Genomic DNA, 19,035 nt, shown 5'->3' on the forward strand with positions numbered 1-19,035 from the left:
CAGTCATCTGTGGCAATAAATTCCACTCAGACTGACCACCCCCTGACTAAAGAAATTCCTTCTCATCTCCTTTCTAGAGTACCTTTTATTCTGAGAAAGTGCCCATTTAGTGCCGTTCTCGACACTTGGGGCATCGAGGTGGGGAGCAGGAACCATGCTAGGTGTGCTGGGACTATTATTCCAAAGCACGCCTGCCCACATCGACCCCCCAGGGGGTGACAAATCCCCAAGAACTGTCTAACCTTTGGCAGCATACTGGCGTCAGCTTCTAAGCGGATAGCTTATACCAACCCACCACCATCCAACGATAATAACAGTGGAACCAAGGTTAGCTCCATTCAGAATTTCAGTGTGATTTGTGAAAAAGTCTCGGTCCGATTTCCAGGGCTAGAAATGCTGGGACAATGCCATCATTTCCCCCGTGATGTATGGTACCGCATCGTAAGTGGGTGGAGAATAGTACAGCTTTAAGTGTGGCACTCGCTCCTCCTGCTCGATCCCGGAAGATCTCGGCTTCCTTCCGAACACAGGATCTTGGTAATTTCTTCACCCGTTGCGCAGAGCCGAGTGAGCGAGCACGGGCAGTGAGATGGGGAGCCGAGAGGATGAATATGATTATTTGTTCAAAGGTGAGATGTTATATCAGTGCCCCCCTCCTTTAACCCCATTCATGTCCTTTTGATTCGGCGTGGGGATCTACCGACGTTCACTCCGCCGTCGGATACTCTCCCATCAGCACTGTCTATGATCTCGATGAACCGCAGAGTGTGAATTATCGGATGAATAATCGTCGACCTCTGCTTCGCGACCGATTTTGCAAAATTCTTGGGACATAAAACCCCCTCCATGTTTTTATCAATGTGCTCTTTCCACTGCATATCCAGATGTCTGAGGTTGCATGAATGCGATGCACCAGCCGGTGATAGCCGGAGAACGGGGTGGGTGGGGTCTGGTGTTGTTCCCTGCCCTTGCGGATTTAATCAAGGATTTATATTCAAAAAACATTCACTGCTAAATAATTTGTTTTTGAATATTTCCAATACCTTTGCTGGTTATTTTGTTTTAACGTAAGGTTAACATACGTTAATACGTCTACATTTGAAACACCGTCTCGATGCACAATGGCATTATGGACCTCGGACTCCCGTGGTCTTTGGTCTCCACTTTTCAAGCGTGAATTGCGAATTGTGTGAGACGTGAACTGTTGCAAAATCGTCAAGGCCATATTCTAATTGAAAGTACTGAAGCCTTGTTATTGTTGTTCATAGCTCCAACCCCACGTCCTCATTTTCTTTTTTAAATAATTCTATGGATTCTTAAAAATGCCTGGTCTGGTACCCCACATTCCCTCTCCTTTCCCTCTATCTCTTGCTTGTTATGTGGACCTTCAGGGACCATCCTGATTAATGGCCCTGGAATGAAGTAAACTGAATTGTAAGGTTCAGCTTCAAATAGACTGAGGTCTTTGACCTAAATTTTCATATCTTGCTTCAAAATATATTCTCATGGCACTAGCACGTGGTTTTAAATATCCCATGCTATTAATTTTATTTGTGCTAATGCTATTTGAATTGCTCCCCAAATCCTGCCTATTTTTGAAACTGTCCAAATCAGTCCTTATGGATGTTGCAAACTATTCCTTATGGATGTCACAAACTAACTGGGCTAAATGGTAAGTTATTTTAATGTTTATTAGTTTAGTTTATTATTGTCACGTGTGGACACAGGGATGGAATGGAATACTGTATTTCTACCTGCCCATGCTTTTTAAAAAAAAAGAGGGAATTGACTGGAAATCTACTTCTGCAACAAAATGCTGCAAATTCCCACTGGATTGCTCAGATATATACTGGATTCACATAAGGTATCTCAAGAAACAAAAATGGCTTTGACATTTGACAGCATACTCTACAAAAGAAACTGGATTTACACTACAACTGCAGTATTGGTGTGAAGTTGTTTCACTTTGGACTGTAAAAGATCAACAACCAGAAGTATATTTGTCTCTCTACAGATTCAGCCTTATTTGTTAAATCTTTCCAGCATTTCCTTATTTTATTTTATTTTGAACATAAATCAATGTAATATTGGTCAGATGGAATCTGGGCATAACATATTTTGCAGCAAATGGAATCAGTCCTGCAGAAAGGATCGGGTTTTGCATCTGAAGTCAGTTGAAACCAGTCTCTGTTTATGTTTCACTGCGGAACTAGTGCAAAAATGAACACTCTGCTCCATTGTCAGATACTTTGTGTTAACTTGGCCTCTGAAGAAAAGAAAATCAGACATGATATAAAATAAAACACACTTCCAATCCATTTTTGTTAGTCCTATCCACCTGGTGGAAAAAGTTAAAGATTATACGCCCCCCCCACTTCACTGCCCACTCAAGTATTATTTTTAATTGTCCTGATCAGCTGCATTGGCTACTGAGTAATTCAACTCTGAAATTATGACATTGACCCATCAAAACTATGGAAATTAAAATACAGGAAATACAAGTCAACATGACATTGACATTTATTATATTAATAGAAATGCATATAAATTTATTGAGCAAATTTGACAAGAACTTTGGTAGTGGTGACGTAAGCGTTGATTAGAATACAGTGGCTTCATTATAATTAGAGGAACAATGAGTTAAAAAGCTGAAGTGCCAAACCATGAATGTATATGGGTCATTTACACTGTAAATTTTCAGAGAACAATTTATAAAAGTGCGCCAAATACATTATTTTTTAATATGTAGGAAGGAACTGCAGATGTTGGTTTACACCGAAGATAGACACAAATGCTGGACTAACCCAGTGGGACAGGCGACATCTCTATATTGGTGATGTTTTGGGTTGAGACCCTTCTTCAGACTGCTTTTTTAATGATGCATTATAGCCAAATTTGTTTATAATACCAGGTTACCTGTGAGGTTGGATAATGCATATGTTCAAGGGCAATATGGAGAGATTTTTGATGTGTCGGGTAGTCCTATTTTTAGGGGGAAAGGCAGGAAAGTAAGGTTGAGGCTAAGATCAGCAATTCAAATCTAATTGAATGGTGGACGAAGCTCAAGAGGTGATATGGCTGACTCCTGCTCCTACTTATCGTGTTCCTATACTGTAATAGGAGGTTGTGTCTACAGCAAGATTGGCAGATATAAGATTGTTGCATGGGTAAATATTATGGCAACAGAATTAGAAGAGAATCATCGCAAATCACCTTCATCCCAAGTCCTCTGATTGTTGATTTTTTTTACTAGTAGTAGTTTGTCCACCTGCCTAAACTATTCATGTCTTTAAATACCTCATTTACAGTAGATTCTCTACAACCACCTTTGTTCCAAAATAATAATTCCACCTTCTTCAATCTATCTCCACAGCTAAGTGCCTCATCCCTAGAATTGTTTTAATATGTCTCTTCCTGTACCTTCTGTAAAATCTTTGAATCATTCCCAAAGTGTGGAATCCAGAACAGGATACAGTACACCCGTTGTGCTCATACCTGTGTTTAACAACGGTTTTTCATTTGTTTTTTTTACTCTATTTATAAGGCCTAGTATCCCATCTATGTTTCTAACTACCTAATCACTTTCAATGTACAATGTGCACATACCTCCAGATCTCTCTAATTTACCCATTTTACAATTCCAAACTCAATATTAGTTCATTCTTCCTTCCATAATATAACCACATTTCTCAGTGTTAAGTTTCATCAGCAACCTAAGCACTTTTGCATACCTACCAACATTTCCTTCAATTATATGACTGTCCTCCTCACTGAGCCAATATTGTAGATGGATAACCATTAGCAGAATTGAACAGTTCTGAAACAAACAAAGAAAGCGGGTTACCTAAAACTCTTGAGTTCAGTCTTGATTCTGGATGGCTTCGATGTGTGCAATGTGAAATAGGACAAAATGCTGCTCCTCAAGCTACTGATAGATGGGAATGGAGCAGAGATTTAAAGTGGCAGGGGACGATGTTTGGAAGATTAATGCAGTTTAGTTTAGTTCATTGTCATATGTACCGAGGTTCAATGAAAAGCTTTTTTGTTGTGTGTTACCCAGTCAGTGAAAATACTATACCTGATTACAATTGAGTCGTCCATAGTGTACAGATACAGGATAAAGGAAATAAAGATTTTAAAAAGTAGAGTGATTGTAATGAATGATTGTAGATCCATTTGTGGGACCAGCACACAAAGAGTTGTATCGTTTGGCACCATCTTAGATTATGGTCAACATTTCTGAAATGTCCTCCTTTAGCTCCCTGAGCAACCTTGGATCCCTCTGTGGATTGAACGTAGGTGCTTTGCAAAGCAGGCATCCAATCTGTGCCTGGTTTCTACAGCGTACAGGAAATCATGTGATGTTGAGTGCATTATACTAGACAGGAAAAGGTGCATGTGAATTGCAGCTTGAAATGGAAGGACTGTGTACCTGGATGTTGGACAGAGAAGAAATTGAAGGACAGGAATTGTATCTGAAGGAACAGAACTTCATCAGGTTTAGCATTCCTGGAAGACCAGATGCAGCTGGTGAAAATCAAAAGCTGCAGATTACTGAAATGAAACTAAGAGGGCAGGAGGCCACAGACAGGTATGTAGGAATGGAATTGCAAATTAAAATGACAGGCAGTGATGTTTGGACGATGCTGACCTGGATCTACAAAATATCTCATTCCTCACCACCTTCAGAGGTATTAATTCATGTCTACTTCCTACAATTAAAAAGCTGTGAAATCGACAATGGTCTCTAGGTAAGATAGATGAGTGGCAGAATCCTGGGAGTTCTGGAGATCGTAAGGATAGAGGTAATTGTTGGGCAGAGGAGGTGCAGAATATTTCAGTCAAAGCCTAAAATGGATGAGCTGAATTTCCCTCTCACTTGAACTTGCTGTTGTAAATGTCAGCACCACCATGTTGTAATCAGTTTCAACATGTTAACCATTTCATGTGCAATATTCCTTCGGTGTGAGAGACCAAGCGCTATAAGTTTTGTGGTTCATTCTAACATCTTCCGGTATTGCTGCCAGGAGGCTGGCTCTGTGCTGTGTGTTTGCTGGTGAGCAACCATCAGATGTGTAAAAATGAAACTACTATTGATTTACTCAGAACTATAGAGATTAACTGAAAACCAGAAATTATGACATTGTTTCTGAGCCAAACCAAAACTTTGAGCAACAGAAGAGTTGTTACTTGAACACAACATAATTAGAAATAATCCAGCTAATTGGCACTGGTTAGAGCTGACGGTAAAGGAAACGTTCCTTGTTTATTTGTCTCCAGCTGTTGTTAAGGAATTGGACATTGCTGCTCTCCACCAGGTTTCCTATTTCTATTTCATGAACCTCCAGATTTGCAGCCACCATCCTGTAATCCAGTACTGATTACTCCTCGATTTGCAAATTAGGCGCATTATTCTAGGGTTTCGGCCCGAAAGGTCGCCTATTTCCTTCGCTCCATAGATGCTGCTGCACCCGCTGAGTTTCTCCAGCATTTTTGTGTACCTTCGATCTTCCAGCATCTGCAGTTCCTTCTTGAACACATTATTCTAATTCTGGGCACAGAATTCATGTCAGTTCTGCTGTAGAAATTCCGATCACAATCTTACTAGAAATGTCCAGCTGAAACATGAATCTGCTTTTCTTTCCTAGATGATACTAGGCCTGCTGCATATTTCTTCAATATTTTTTCATCAATTTCTCTATGGGTTACTTCATAAATTATTTTTATTAATGATGCTCCAGAAATTCATTTGAAACTTCACATTGAAAAGTCACTTCTCTCTATCAGAGAAATTTCTTTATTCTACTCATCGCCATCCCCCACCTTCACTGCTGCCTAGACTAACTTATTTCACTATTTTCAGGTCTGATGAAGGAACGGAATTGAAATATTCACTGCTTCTCTTCCCATGGATGCTTCTGACCTGCAGTTTTTCCAGCATTTTCCATTTTTATATCATGTTACCTCAGTTTCTTGTCACCTACTCATATAAATCTGGTCCACAACCTTACCATTAACAGTGCATTGTGTGTGCGTTGTTAGTGGTAAGGTCGAGGACAAAGAATCTTTTAACCTGCTGGTAATTGGCCTCTTAAGCCATTTCTGACGCGATTTGTTCCACAGATCCCACCTCCACTATCTCCCCTATCGAGAGGTGGAGGAAGGACCATGGAAAGTTATAACATTTTTGCCAGTTCTGACAAAATGTTAACTCTTTCACTTTCCACAGACTATTTCCCTTTCAGTCTGTAGAAGGCTCCCAACCCAAAACACCACCCATCCTTTTTCTCCAGAGAAGCAGGCTGGCTCACTTGAGATACTCCAGCACTTTATGTCTCTCCCTTTCCACAGATGCTGCTTGACTTTCTGAGCTTTCCCAGCATTTTCTGTTTTAATTTGAAATGGAACAATTTAGGATTCTAAATTTGTGCTGGTGCAATTCAATATTTGGTGCCCAAACTAACTTGATTCCTGGGTGCAATCTTGAATGTTTAATTATCTCTCGGAGATGGTGGTGACCATGGTGTAATGGTGATGGTGTAATGCATGATTAATACTTGGGAGCTCACTCACTAAATTGATAGGCCTTAGTAGTTGAAGGTGGAGATGCACAAAGGGTTCCTCGTTTGCTGCACATTCGACACCACATGAGCTCATAGCACTTTGAGATGGGGATAGGGGCAGTACATTTATATCAATCACCCTGAGTTGAGGTGAAAATAAGGAAGGATAAAAATAGACCATAAGCACAATTCATCTAACATTTATTTGAAATCTGCAATAAAAAGATACTTGGATTTGGACCAATGTTTATGTTAATACATGGATCATGCAACTAATCTTATCATCGTATCTTTCATTTCTTTTTTCCCTTTTCCCTCATGCTTATTTACTTTCCCATGAAATGTATTATTTAAATGAATATGTGTGTTATGATTGTGTTTATAATTTGTTTGGTTGTTTTGTTGTTTGTCTTTTGCACAAAAGTCCGCGAGCATTGCCACTTTCATTTCACTGCACATCTCGTATGTGTATGTGACAAATAAACTTGACTTGACTTGACTTGACTATCTATACAATTCACCTCAATTACTTTCTCTGCTAGAAAGCTCCCCATTTTAACTATTCTAGGATAGAGCAAAGTAATAAAAAGCTTACAACTAGAAAAAGTTGTTGTTATGCAACTTTCTAATCATACTGTTGTTATATTTCCTGCCCTATATGTTAATAAATAGTAGCAGTAATCTATAGCAGACACATTGTGATCTCTGACAGGATGGAGGCAGAGTTCTACCTTCCTTTATTATGTTATCAGTTAATCCCAGGCTGACTGTGGTATTGCAGTTTCCTTTTATCTCCCTGGAGCTGTGTCAACATCTTTAGAAGTCATTCATGTCTGCCCATTATTTTAATATACACATTCTTAAAAAAAATCTTCTCCTTTCACATTTCCTCATGTTTTCTCAGGCATTCCAATCCAATCTATACCCCAGTGGGAGCCAGGTCTCGGAGTTGTTGCAATCTGCCTCAGCAGCTGGGGAAACTCAGCAACTTTGGTCCACTCTAAGATCTTTGGTAGCGACAGAGGAATCTGTTTAGGAAGGAACTGCAGATGCTGGTTTAAACCGGATAGACACAAAAAGCTTGAGTAACTCAGCGGGACAGGCAGCATCTCTGGAGAGAAGGAATCGGTAATGTTTCGGGTCGAGATCCTTCTTCAGATTGTTTCCTCGTGACAGACAGCATCTGGGAACCTTTGCGCTCCGTGAAAATCAGCACATGGTGAACAAATGCCCAATGCCGCTCACACCACAGAGCCTGTATTCCAGTGACAGCCCAAGTGAGAGCCAACATGCGAGAATGTTCCCTCTCCCCTGACTCTCAATCTTGACCCGAAACGTCACCTATTACTTCTATCCAGAGATGATGCCTGTCCTGCTGAGTTACTCCAGCATTTTGTGTCTATCCGCCGGAAGACAGTACCCTGGAAACATGTATTCCAGTAATAGCTAACTCTGAAGGGAAATTGCTCCTAGTACGAGTTAGTTTCTCTAAGAGGAAATTAAATTGGAATATGGAGTATGCAAGCACAGAAAGGGGTGAGAGTAACTTTGGATATTAGAGGTTAAGGATAAAATTGCAGGTTTGTCAACTGTTCTTTATGCAGTACGGATCAGAGTGGTACTAGGGATGAGTTATTAGGAAGTGTCCACACAGAGCCGTCTGGCTTGTTCTCTTGCTGGGTAAAGGAAGAGAGAGTGGGATAATTAAATAAATGGTTCAGCAAACACAAATAAACCTAGTTAGTGCAGGGAGGTGGAGACACAAGGAACTGGAGATACTGGAATCAAGAGTAGAACAACGAGTGCTGGAGTAACTCAGTGGGTAAGGCAGCATCTCTGGAGGACATTGATAGGGGATGTTTAGGGTCAGAACCCTTCTTCAGACTGATTGTAGTAGGGAGGGAGAAAGCTGGAAAAGAGATGGGATTGGGACAAAGGCTGGGAAGTGATAGATCTGCAGATGCTGGTTTAAGGTTGCTCCAGTACTTTGTGTCTTTCCTTAAAAGATAGATGGATGCAGGTGTTTTTTTTTAAATTAGCAGATGGGTGGACAAAGGTTAGAGATGAAAAGGAAGCTATCAGCCCTATCAAACCGACCCCATGTAGGGTGATCGGAGGACTGTGCAGATGTAAATCACACAATCAATCATTCCTCAATACATTTACTACAATATTTCACTCTGATGTACTAATGTCTTCAAACTGTTTCTCTTCCAGTTGTATTGATTGGTGATTCTGGGGTTGGAAAGAGCAACCTCTTGTCAAGGTTCACACGTAATGAGTTTAATCTGGAAAGTAAAAGCACCATTGGAGTGGAGTTTGCCACCAGGAGTATCCAGGTGGATGGAAAGACAATTAAAGCACAGATCTGGGACACGGCAGGGCAGGAGCGATACCGTGCCATCACGTCAGCGTAAGGACCTTCTATTTGTTCATTTTCTTTCTCCGCTTTGTCTCCTTCCCTTACAAGGCCAAGGCCTGCACTGTTTCCACAATTATTAACAAGCTTGCCATTATATTCCTGATTTCTGGAAAACTGGAGAAGACTGGCATGAGTAAGATGGGATTTGTCTTTGGTGCAAAATGAAGAAGCAAAGGACTCTATGTGTGTAGGAAGGAACTGCAGATGCTGGTGTTTACATTGAAGATAAACACAAAATGCTGGAGTAACTCAGCGGGACAGGCAGCATCTCTGGATAGAAAGAACGGGTGATATTTTGGGTCGAGAGCCTTCAGACAGAGTCAGGGGAGAGGGAGACTAGGAGATAAGGAAGGGTAAGGTGTTAAAACTAGACATCAAAAGTGATGAGCTCAAGGAAAATGTAGAAGAAATCATTGTTAGCTAGGAGAAGATGACAACAAAGCAAAGATAAGATGTAATCGGGGACAGTCAGACTGGTCGGAGAACTGGAAAGGGGGAGGGATGGAGAGAGAGGGAAAGCAAGGGTTACTTGAAGTTAGAGAAGTCAATACTCATAACGTTGGGGTGTAAGCTGCCCAAATGAAATACGAGGTGCTCTTCCTCCAATTTGCTCTGGGCCTCACTGACAATTGAGGAGGCCCAGGACAGAGAGGTCAGTGTGGGAATGGGAGGGGGAGTTAAAGTGTTTAGCAACCGGCAGATCAGGTAGGTTTAGGCCGACTGAACGGAGATTTTGAACGGAACATCTTGGTTTATGGTTTTTTGTTGGTTTATGGTTACAATTTCTTTGTAAACCAAAATTCGCAATGCTTTGTATCTACAATTTTTAAATGTACTTTATTTGCCTCTTTCATCGTCAGCATGTAACCTGCAAGTTTCAGCATGTGCGCGTACTGAGGGCTGATGCTATCTGGGTTGCGTGTGTGTGTTCTCAGGTACTACCGTGGAGCTGTAGGTGCCCTGTTGGTGTACGATATTGCCAAACATCTCACGTACGAGAATGTCGAGCGGTGGTTGAAGGAATTACGTGATCACGGCGACAACAATATTGTCATCATGCTGGTTGGGAACAAGAGCGACCTACGTCATCTCCGAGCTGTGCCCACGGATGAGGCGTGGGCGTTTGCTGGTGAGCCACGTGGTAGCTGGAAACTAACAAAACTATTCCCTGCACAGTGCTCAGAGGCAGAGTGAGATGTTGGTGCATTTTAGTGGATCCATTTAATTCACTTGCTACTTCCTTTTTCACTCCACTTTGGATCTAGTATTTCTCATCGTATAATGTAGAAAGAAGCCATTCAGCCCATCTGGCCTATGCCAGCTCTCTGAACAACTGCTCAATCTTGTTCACCCATTTATACGCCTGTACAGCACTCTAATACACTCCCCCTTTAATTATCTGCCACTTATTCACACTAGGGGTAATTTATAGTGACTAATTAACTTACTCGCAGGGGTCAAGGAAAGAGCATTCATGTCGCGGCCCTGTTTCCACCAATCTTTCCACCACCACGCACAAGAAGCGACAAGACAGACATCATTGTACACAGATGCCGAGACGTGTAAAAAAAGGTAATTTCTAATCTTCTAATCTTGTGTGTGGACTCGATAAGAAGAAAAAGAACTTACTCGCACATCTTTGGGTTATGGATGGAAGCAGCGCACTTCAGAGAAACCCACGTGGTCACTGGGAGAATGTGCAAAGTCAGAATCAAACCTAGGTCATCTAAGCTTTGTGGCAGCAGCACTAACCTCGACACTGACTACATTACACCTGCAATACTGACATGCTGCCACAGCTTTTATACATGCTGAATCATTCATTTATTAAATTACAACATTCTCTAGCTTTCTGGGAACTCAGGTTTACTAGGGTCAGGCAGATGGGCTCCTGAGCTGTCCCCTAAACCAAGTTCATTTCATTATGATTTGAGTTTTATTTCATTCATTTATTCTATTAATTCTCTGGATTTATCATGTTATTTCCATATAAGCTTTCTCTTTGTTCTCTTTCAACTGAAGCTGCACTATAGGCCTCCTCTCCATCCCTTACCCATGTCATATCCTTCTATTACACATTTGAAATTTGTCCAGAAGATGGTAAAATGCACAATATTAAGGCGCTAATGTGACACACAGTATCTGTGACTTGCAGGGATTATAAAGGGCCTGTCCCACTGTACGAGGTAATTCAAGAGTTCTCCCGCGTTTCCCCTGATTCGAACTCGGAGAATTACGGTAATAGCCACTCGTAGGTACTCGGGACTCTCGTGGAAAATTTTCAACAGCTTGCCATGTTTCCCGAGTACCTGCGGTTAGCGTTACGAGCTGCTAAGAGACGTCCCAAGCTCCGACATACCCGCTACGTACATTCTACGTGCTTACCACGAATTTGATTTTTTTTAAACTCGGGAGAGCTCTTGAATTACCTCGTACAGTGGGACAGTCCCTTAACACTTCCAGGAGAACATACATACTTGCTCAAACACTACATCCAATGACTCCTGGGTGTTTGGATCTGCAAGTGATAATTAAATGACTTAAAAACATTTATCCTTTTTCCAATTTGCGTTTTGTGTTCCTATCATGGATCAAACCTAACAAAAAGATTGAAAATTGAACCCTACGTTAACAGGAACTCATGTCTACTATTATAAGTGACTCCTTTGCATAAGATCTCACCTAACTCTGAGGAGATGTGAGATGGCAGGTCTCCATAAGGTTTTGACTGTGTCGTTTTTAAAAGGCAGTTTTAATCAATAGCTTGACATTCGTAGCACCCTACATTAATAGTCAGGGTGCACTTTGAATTATTGGCAGGTCCTTTAAAATCACTTCCGTTACTTTGTGTTTGCAGGATATAATGTTGATATTTACTGTGCCTGCTGGAAGTTTCTCTGATTTGCAGCTGATTGTCATTTTCCTTCAGAAGTCAGATTAATGTAGAAGTGATGGTAACAATTTATATTTTAAAAATCATCTCATTCTCTTGTTGTTTTATGTAAAGTGATAGCACAGGTGTCATAACTTCAATACACACCTCTCTTGCACACATTATGTAATGATAGCATACATATATCATAACTTCTATATATAACGATCGATATATAACTAGCTAGTTTATCCATTGTTGCCTGCAAAAGGCAAGAAGTTGCAGTATCATAAGGGCAAGAATTTTAGACCATATCATAATCATACTTTATTAGCAAAGTATGTTTTGCAACATACGAGGAATTTGATTTGCCATACAGTCATGCCAATAAAAAGCAACAAAACACACAAAATACATTTTAACATGGACATCCACCAGTGACTCCTCCACATTCCTCCCTGTGATGGAAAGTAAAACAAAGTTCAATCTCTTCCCTTCTTTGTCTCCCACGGTCGGGGGCCTCAAGCCTTCTATTGACGGGGTGATCTTGGCTCCTGTAGCCGGCAGTCGGGCCCACGTGTTGGTGCTATCAGGCTCCTGCATCGGGGAGGGGGGGGAATCTCAACTTCCCCGCACTAGGCGATCTGATCCCGGGTCAGGGCTGTTCGAAACCTTCTGCGTCGTTTGGAGCTCCCGACATCGGTCTCTACCAGAAACTGCGAGCTCCTCGATGGTGAAATCCGCTTGCCGTGGTTGGAGCGTCGATCCCAGGCAAGGGATCGAAGGCTCCGATGGTAAGTCCACGGCCCCGCGATGGGGCTCAAAGCCAGTCCCGCGCAAGGCCTCCAGCTCCATGATGTTAGGCCGCAGGGCGACTGGAGATACTATCAAATTAGAAGATAGACAGACTGTTGGCGAGGCTGCTATTGCTGATGGCGCCACCCACTGGTATATAAACACCATGTCTGATTCTACTTCTGAAATGGAGTTATGTCACAAAGTTAAAGAGGTCGAATGAATAGTAAGCAGCTTCCTCTGGAAGTGAATTGAGAGGTCACTCAATGGTTCAGGCATCATCTGTTTTAGTTTAAGAAAGAACTGCAGATGCTGGAAAAATCGAAGGTAGACAAAAATGCTGGGGAAATTCAGCGGGTGAGGCAGCATCTATGGAGCAAAGGAATAGGTGACGTTTCGGGTTGAGACCCTTCTTCAGACTGTTTTAGTTTAGTTTAGAGATACAGCGCGGAAACAGGCCCTTCGGCTCACCGGGTCTGCGCCGACCAGCGATCCCCGCATATTAACACTATCCCACACACACACCAGGGACAATTTTTACATTTACCAAGCCAATTAACCTACAGTACATCTTTGGAGTGTGTGAGGAAACCGAAGATCTCTGCGAAAACCCACACAGGTCACGGGGAGAACGTACAAACTCCGTACAGACAGCACCCGTAGTCGAGATCGAACACGGGTCTTCGGCGCTGCATTCGTTGTAAGGCAGCAACTCTGCCATTGTGCCACCATGACATTTCTACTTTCTTCCTTAATTTCTAATGTTTTATTGCAACAATTCTACAATAACATACAAAGCAAATAGGACATTCATGTGATGTGACAAAACCAACTTTCACTCTAAATGACCTTTTTTTTTACCCGAAATACCACACTGACAAATTCTGCATAAATGAATCTTACTGGAGCTTTATTTAGTTTCACATGGGTAAGAATTGAATTGTTTCTTGTTCACATGGTTTCTTCAGATTACAGATGGTTCCTCTGTTCTCTTTTGATGTAGAAAAGAATTCGCTTTCATTTATTGAAACATCTGCCTTGGACTCAACTAATGTGGAGGAGGCTTTCCAAAATATTTTAACAGGTAAAACCCAAAAGGCATCTGAATAAATGTATCTATGCTGTGAACTAGAAATAAGATAAAATAGGAAACTGTAAATCTGAAATCAAAACAGAAAATGTCAGAAGTAAACAGGAGGCCAATTGGTTTGGAGGTTTAAATAGAAAAAGCAAGCTATTCCCTACACTGCTTTGTAACATCAATGTCTCCTTAACCTGATTATTGAGGGTCCATGATGTTGCTGTTGCCAATTTTCTAGATCAAAATTTCAGTCTTAACTTAAATTATCAATCAGCAATGTCTAGAAATTTTGTTTGAAGTCACACCACATCTTTGTGGACCACTCAATCCAATCTCATTGAGAAATTAAGTATAATCGAGAAGCAGGAAGATACTCAAACCCCAAGCATCTCTGTGGGTTACAGCTTGGAACCTCTCGTCTTACTGTCAAAATTTAAAACCTTTGCATCACCGCATGTGGTCAAGATGTTCAAGAAACAAACTGATTTTGTTTATTTTCTGTAGATTACCAAAGATTACATAGTGTTATGGAATGAACCGGATTTGATAAAGGAACTTGAGGTTAAGGAGCCATTAGGAGGTAGTGACCATAATATGGTCAGGTTTAATCTACAATTGGAGAGGGAGAAGGGTAGATCGGAGGTGGCAGTGTTACAGTTGAATAAAGGGGACTATGGGGCCATGAGGGAGGAGCTGGCCAAAGTAGACTGGAAAGATATCCTAGCAGGGATGACAGTGGACCAACAATGGCAGGTATTTCTATGAATAATACAGAAGGTGCAGGATCAGTTTATTCCGAGGAGGAAGAAAGATTCCAAGGGGAGTAAGGGGACGACCGTGGCTGACAAGGGACATCAGGGACAGCATAAAAATAAAAGAAGTACAACGTAGCAAAGATGAGCGGGAAGCAAGAGGATTGGGTAATGTTTAAAGAGCAACAGAAGATAACTAAAAAGACAATACGGGGAGAAAAGATGAGGTACGAAGGTAAGCTTGCCAAGAATATAAAGCAGGATAGTAAAAGCTTCTTTGGGTATGTGAAGAGGAAAAAAAAAATAGTTAAGACCAAAGTTGGACCTTTGAAGACTGAAAAAGGTGAATTTATTATGGGGAACAAGGAAATGGCAGATGAGTTGAACAGGTACTTTGGATCCGTCTTCACTGAGGAGGACACAAACAATCTTCCTGATATAGCAGTGACCAGAGGATCTGGGGTGACGGAGGAACTGAAGGAAATCCACATTAGGCAGGAAATGGTGTTGGGTAGACTGATGGGACTGAAGGCGGATAAATCCCCAGGGCCTGATGATCTGCATCCCAGGGTACTTAAGGAAGTGGCTCTAGAAATCGTGGATGCATTGGTGATAATTTTCTAATGTTCTATAGACTCAGGATCAGTTCCTGTGGATTGGAGGGTAGCTAATGTTATCCCACTTTTTAAGAAAGGCGGGAGAGAGAAAACAGGGAACTATAGACCAGTTAGCCTGACATTGGTGGTGGGGAAGATGCTGGAGCCAATTATAAAAGATTAAATAGCCGCACATTTGGATAGCAGTAACAGGATTGGTCTGAGTCAGTATGGATTTACGAAGGGGAAATCATGTAACTAGGAAAATGGACAAGGGAGAGCCAGTGGATGTAGTATACCTGGACTTTCAGAAAGCATTTGATAAGGTCCCACATAGGAGATTAGTGGGCAAAATTAGGGCACATGGTATTGGGGGTAGAGTGCTGACATGGATAGAAAATTGGTTGGCAGACAGGAAACAAAGAGTAGGGATTAACAGATCCCTTGCAGAATGGCAGGCAGTGACTAGTGGGGTACCGCAAGGCTCGGTGTGGGGACCAGCAGTGACTAGTGGGGTACCGCAAGGCTATTTACAATATATATCAATGATTTGGTTGAAGGGATTCAAAGTAACATTAGCAAATTTGCAGATGACACAAAGCTGGGTGGCAGTGTGAACTGTGAGGAGGATGCTATGAGAATGCAGGTTGACTTGGATAGGTTGGGGGAGTGGGCAGATGCATGGCAGATGAAGTTTAATGTGGATAAATGTCAGGTTATCCACTTTGGTATAAAAAACAGGAAGGCAGATTACTATCTAAATGGCGTCAAGTTGGGAAAAGGGAAAGTACAACGGGATCTGGGGGTCCTTGTTCATCAGTCTATGAAAGTAAGCATGCAGGTACAGCAGGCAGTGAAGAAAGGGAATGGCATGTTGGCCTTTATAACAAGAGGAGTCGAGTATAGGAGCAAAGAGGTCCTTCTGCAGTTGTACAGGGCCCTAGTGAAACCACATTGTATTGTGTGCAATTTTGGTCCCCTAATTTGAGGAAGAACATTCTTGCTATTGAGGGAGTGCAGCGAAGGTTTACAAGGTTAATTCCCGGGATGGCGGGATTGTCATATGCTGATAAAATGGAGCGGCTGGGCTTGTACACTCTGGAGTTTAGAAGGATGAGAGGATATCCTATTGAAACATATAAGATTGTTAAGGTTTGGACACGTTAGAGGCAGGAAACATGTTCCCGATGTTGGGGGAGTCCAGAACCAGGGGCCACAGTTTAAGAATAAGGGGTAAGCCATTTAGAACAGAGATGAGGAAACTTTTTCTCACAGAGAGTTGTGAGTCTGTGGAATTCTCTGCCTCAGAGGACAGTGAAAGCCGGTTCTCTGGATACTTTCAAGAGAGAGTTGATAGGGCTCTTAAAGATAGCAGAGTCAGGGGATATGGGGAGAAGGCAGGAATGGGATACTGATTGGGGATGATCAGCCATGATCACATTGAATGGCGTTGCTAGCTCGAAGGGCCGAATGGCCTACTCCTGCACCTATTGTCTATTAATTTACCACCTTCCAGCAGTTGAATGGCAAACTTTGATTGATGTATGTTGGAGATGTCAAGCCAGAAATAAAAAGCAAATAAAGGAAATGCAGTGAAGTAAAGAATTTTGCATAACCTGCTGACTATTGAGCCCATTAAATTAGTTGGTGGTTTTCCCCACAAAAACCTATTCACAAGTGCATTCTTGAGCTTTAGCAGATTAGTTAAATCATAAACCAATGAAAAACAGACAATCCCAACAGTGTTAGTGAGGCTGCAATGTTCTGTGTTATAGCACAGAGGAGAGGAATTTAAACAATGAACCAGGGAATGTAGTGCCGGGTAGTTTTCTTTACCCTTAGACACAAAATGCCGGAGTAACTCAGCGGGACAGGCAGCATCTCTGGAGAGAAGGAATAGGTGATGTTTCAGATCAAGGCCCTTCTTCAGGCTGAGAGTCATGGGAGAAGAAAACTAGAGATATGGAAGGGTGACCATGTAAGGTGTGAAAAGGACAGATCAGAGCAGACGATGTTCAAGGAAATGGACAATGATTCGAGTTGGTTAAAATGTGGTTATAGAGCTGGAGAGCAGGAGGGATCGCAGATGGGAAGCAGCGAGAGAGCGCATTGCAGAATTATACCCTGATTAACTCAGAGTTGATCTTGGCTGGGTATATGTGGAGGTGTTACAATTGGGCTCAGGATCAGAGAAGTGACAAAAACTGCAGTGATCATGGGATTAAGCTGTGAAAAGAATTGTGTGAATTTGGCTAAAGGGACCAACATTTTGGACGAGTTTAAGTTTCTGTGATGTGAAGGGGAGGTCTGGCTCCATGGCTGAATGTGACTTATTATAATACAGGCACAATTATAAGGTGACAGTATCTTTGGAGGGGCCAGAAAATAATTATATGGAGAGTTGGGATCAGTGTAACTTTGATTTATTTATTTTCCAGAAATTTATCGCATTGTTTCTCAGAAACAAATCTCAGACCGGATTGCACATGAGACACCTGGCAGTGACGTAGTTGAGATTGATGTTCCCCCAACAAGTGATGGGCAGAAATCAAGTAAACTGGCATGTTGCCAGAACATGTAACCACCTGATTTTGTTCTGCTGTGATTCTCACCCATGTCTGTCCATTATTTTAAGTGGAATACTTCAGTCCAATGCACTGAATGATTTAACCTTTTGTTGGATTTTTGTTTTGCTGTTACCTTAGGCAGCAAATAATTGCTTAAAACATACAGGTAAAATCACAAGCTCCCTTTGCTCAAGGCCTAAAGACAAGCTGCCACTAATTCAATCCCAGTTTTAACTAACCTCTCATTCTCGGCTGAGAATAAAGACCGAGGCAAACTGATAAGGATATCCTTGGCATTCCAGGGCCTGGGTGATGGAAGGAAAACCTTGCAAGTCTGCTGTTTCCAAAGGCCTCGCAGATGTGACCTTCATATAATCTCATTCCAGTTCCAAATGGATCTGAATGCACAGCACAAACCTGCACCAATTTGGGACAAATTCAATTCCAGTCCAAAGTGATTCAAGAGAAAATATTTAACCGGAGATGAAATATTTGTTCTACAAAAGAATACCTGCCATTTTATAGTAAATATAATTAAAAAATAAATGTGGTTAAATTCTAGCAATGTCTTTCAGCCTGTTCCTGTATTTATTTATGAATAAACAACCTGCTTTACGAGAGACCAAATCACGCATTGGGATTATATTTGTACAGGCAGTGTCGTTGTAGGACAACGGGTTTCAAAGTGGAAGAGGAGGACTAGGGGCAGCACAGCGGTAGAGTTGCTGCCTCACAGCACCAAAGACCAAGGTTCAATCCTGACTGTGGGTGCTTTCTGCACAGAGTATGCACGTTCTACCTGTGACCATGTGGGTTTCCTCCAGGGGCTCCGGTTGCCTCTCACTTCCCAAAAATTGTGCAGATTTGTAGGTTAATTGGCCTCTGTAGATTGTCCCCAGTGTAGGATTGAACTAGTGTACGGGTTATTGCTGTGTACGGGCAGCGTGGACTCGGTGGGCCGAAGGGTTTGTTTCCATGCTGTATCTCTAAGACTAGGAGAGGATGGAAGCACATCTGAAGAGAAGGATGTTTAATTAAAAAAAGATTAGAGAGATATTACAAGACAGGATGTGTAAAAGGGAACTGCAGATGCTGGTTTAAACCAAAGAAAGACACAAAAGCTGGAGTAACTCAGTAGGACAGGCAGCATCTCGAGAGAAGGAATGGGTGATGTTTCAGGTCGAGACCCTCTTTAGACAGGATGTTGAGTAACAAATTCAGGGAGATTTGTGTGACTATAAAATTGTTACTGGTCATAAGTGGAGTAAAAAGTGGGCTAGTACCAGTGAAGTAGGTGCACAATGATACCCTTGGGACATGATGGAAACCAGCATGTGCATTAGAATAGAATAGAATAGTTTATTTATTGTCATTGTAACATGAACCA

General features: G+C 41.7%; 1 protein-coding gene across 2 annotated transcripts; it reads left to right on the forward strand.

Moving 5' to 3' along the window:
- The first annotated feature begins 289 nt into the window (after window positions 1-289).
- LOC129711024 (ras-related protein Rab-11B-like) lies at window positions 290-18,217 on the forward strand. 2 transcript variants are annotated; one of them, XM_055658374.1, is made up of 5 exons: window positions 312-629; window positions 8,781-8,976; window positions 9,921-10,114; window positions 13,656-13,736; window positions 17,520-18,217. In XM_055658374.1, exons 1-5 carry the CDS (start codon window positions 590-592, stop codon window positions 17,660-17,662), a joined length of 654 nt encoding a protein of 217 aa, XP_055514349.1. In that variant the 5' UTR covers window positions 312-589; the 3' UTR covers window positions 17,663-18,217. The 2 variants fall into 2 exon arrangements, with proteins under 2 accessions (XP_055514350.1, XP_055514349.1); XM_055658375.1 differs by lacking the exons at window positions 13,656-13,736; window positions 17,520-18,217 and adding an exon at window positions 10,440-10,576 and having other exon boundaries at window positions 290-629.
- The last annotated feature ends 818 nt before the right edge of the window (window positions 18,218-19,035 follow it).

The sequence above is a fragment of the Leucoraja erinacea genome, chromosome 29 (assembly GCF_028641065.1).
Source record: "Leucoraja erinacea ecotype New England chromosome 29, Leri_hhj_1, whole genome shotgun sequence".
NCBI lineage: Eukaryota > Metazoa > Chordata > Chondrichthyes > Rajiformes > Rajidae > Leucoraja > Leucoraja erinaceus.

Bases quoted from the DNA above. Each gene is read 5' to 3' on its own strand.
- LOC129711024 (XM_055658374.1), top strand. From the start codon at position 590: ATGGGGAGCCGAGAGGATGAATATGATTATTTGTTCAAAG. The intron at 8,977-9,920 runs GTAAGGACCTTC...GTGTGTTCTCAG, and splicing joins TACCGTGCCATCACGTCAGC to GTACTACCGTGGAGCTGTAG. The intron at 10,115-13,655 runs GTGAGCCACGTG...CTTTTGATGTAG, and splicing joins TGAGGCGTGGGCGTTTGCTG to AAAAGAATTCGCTTTCATTT.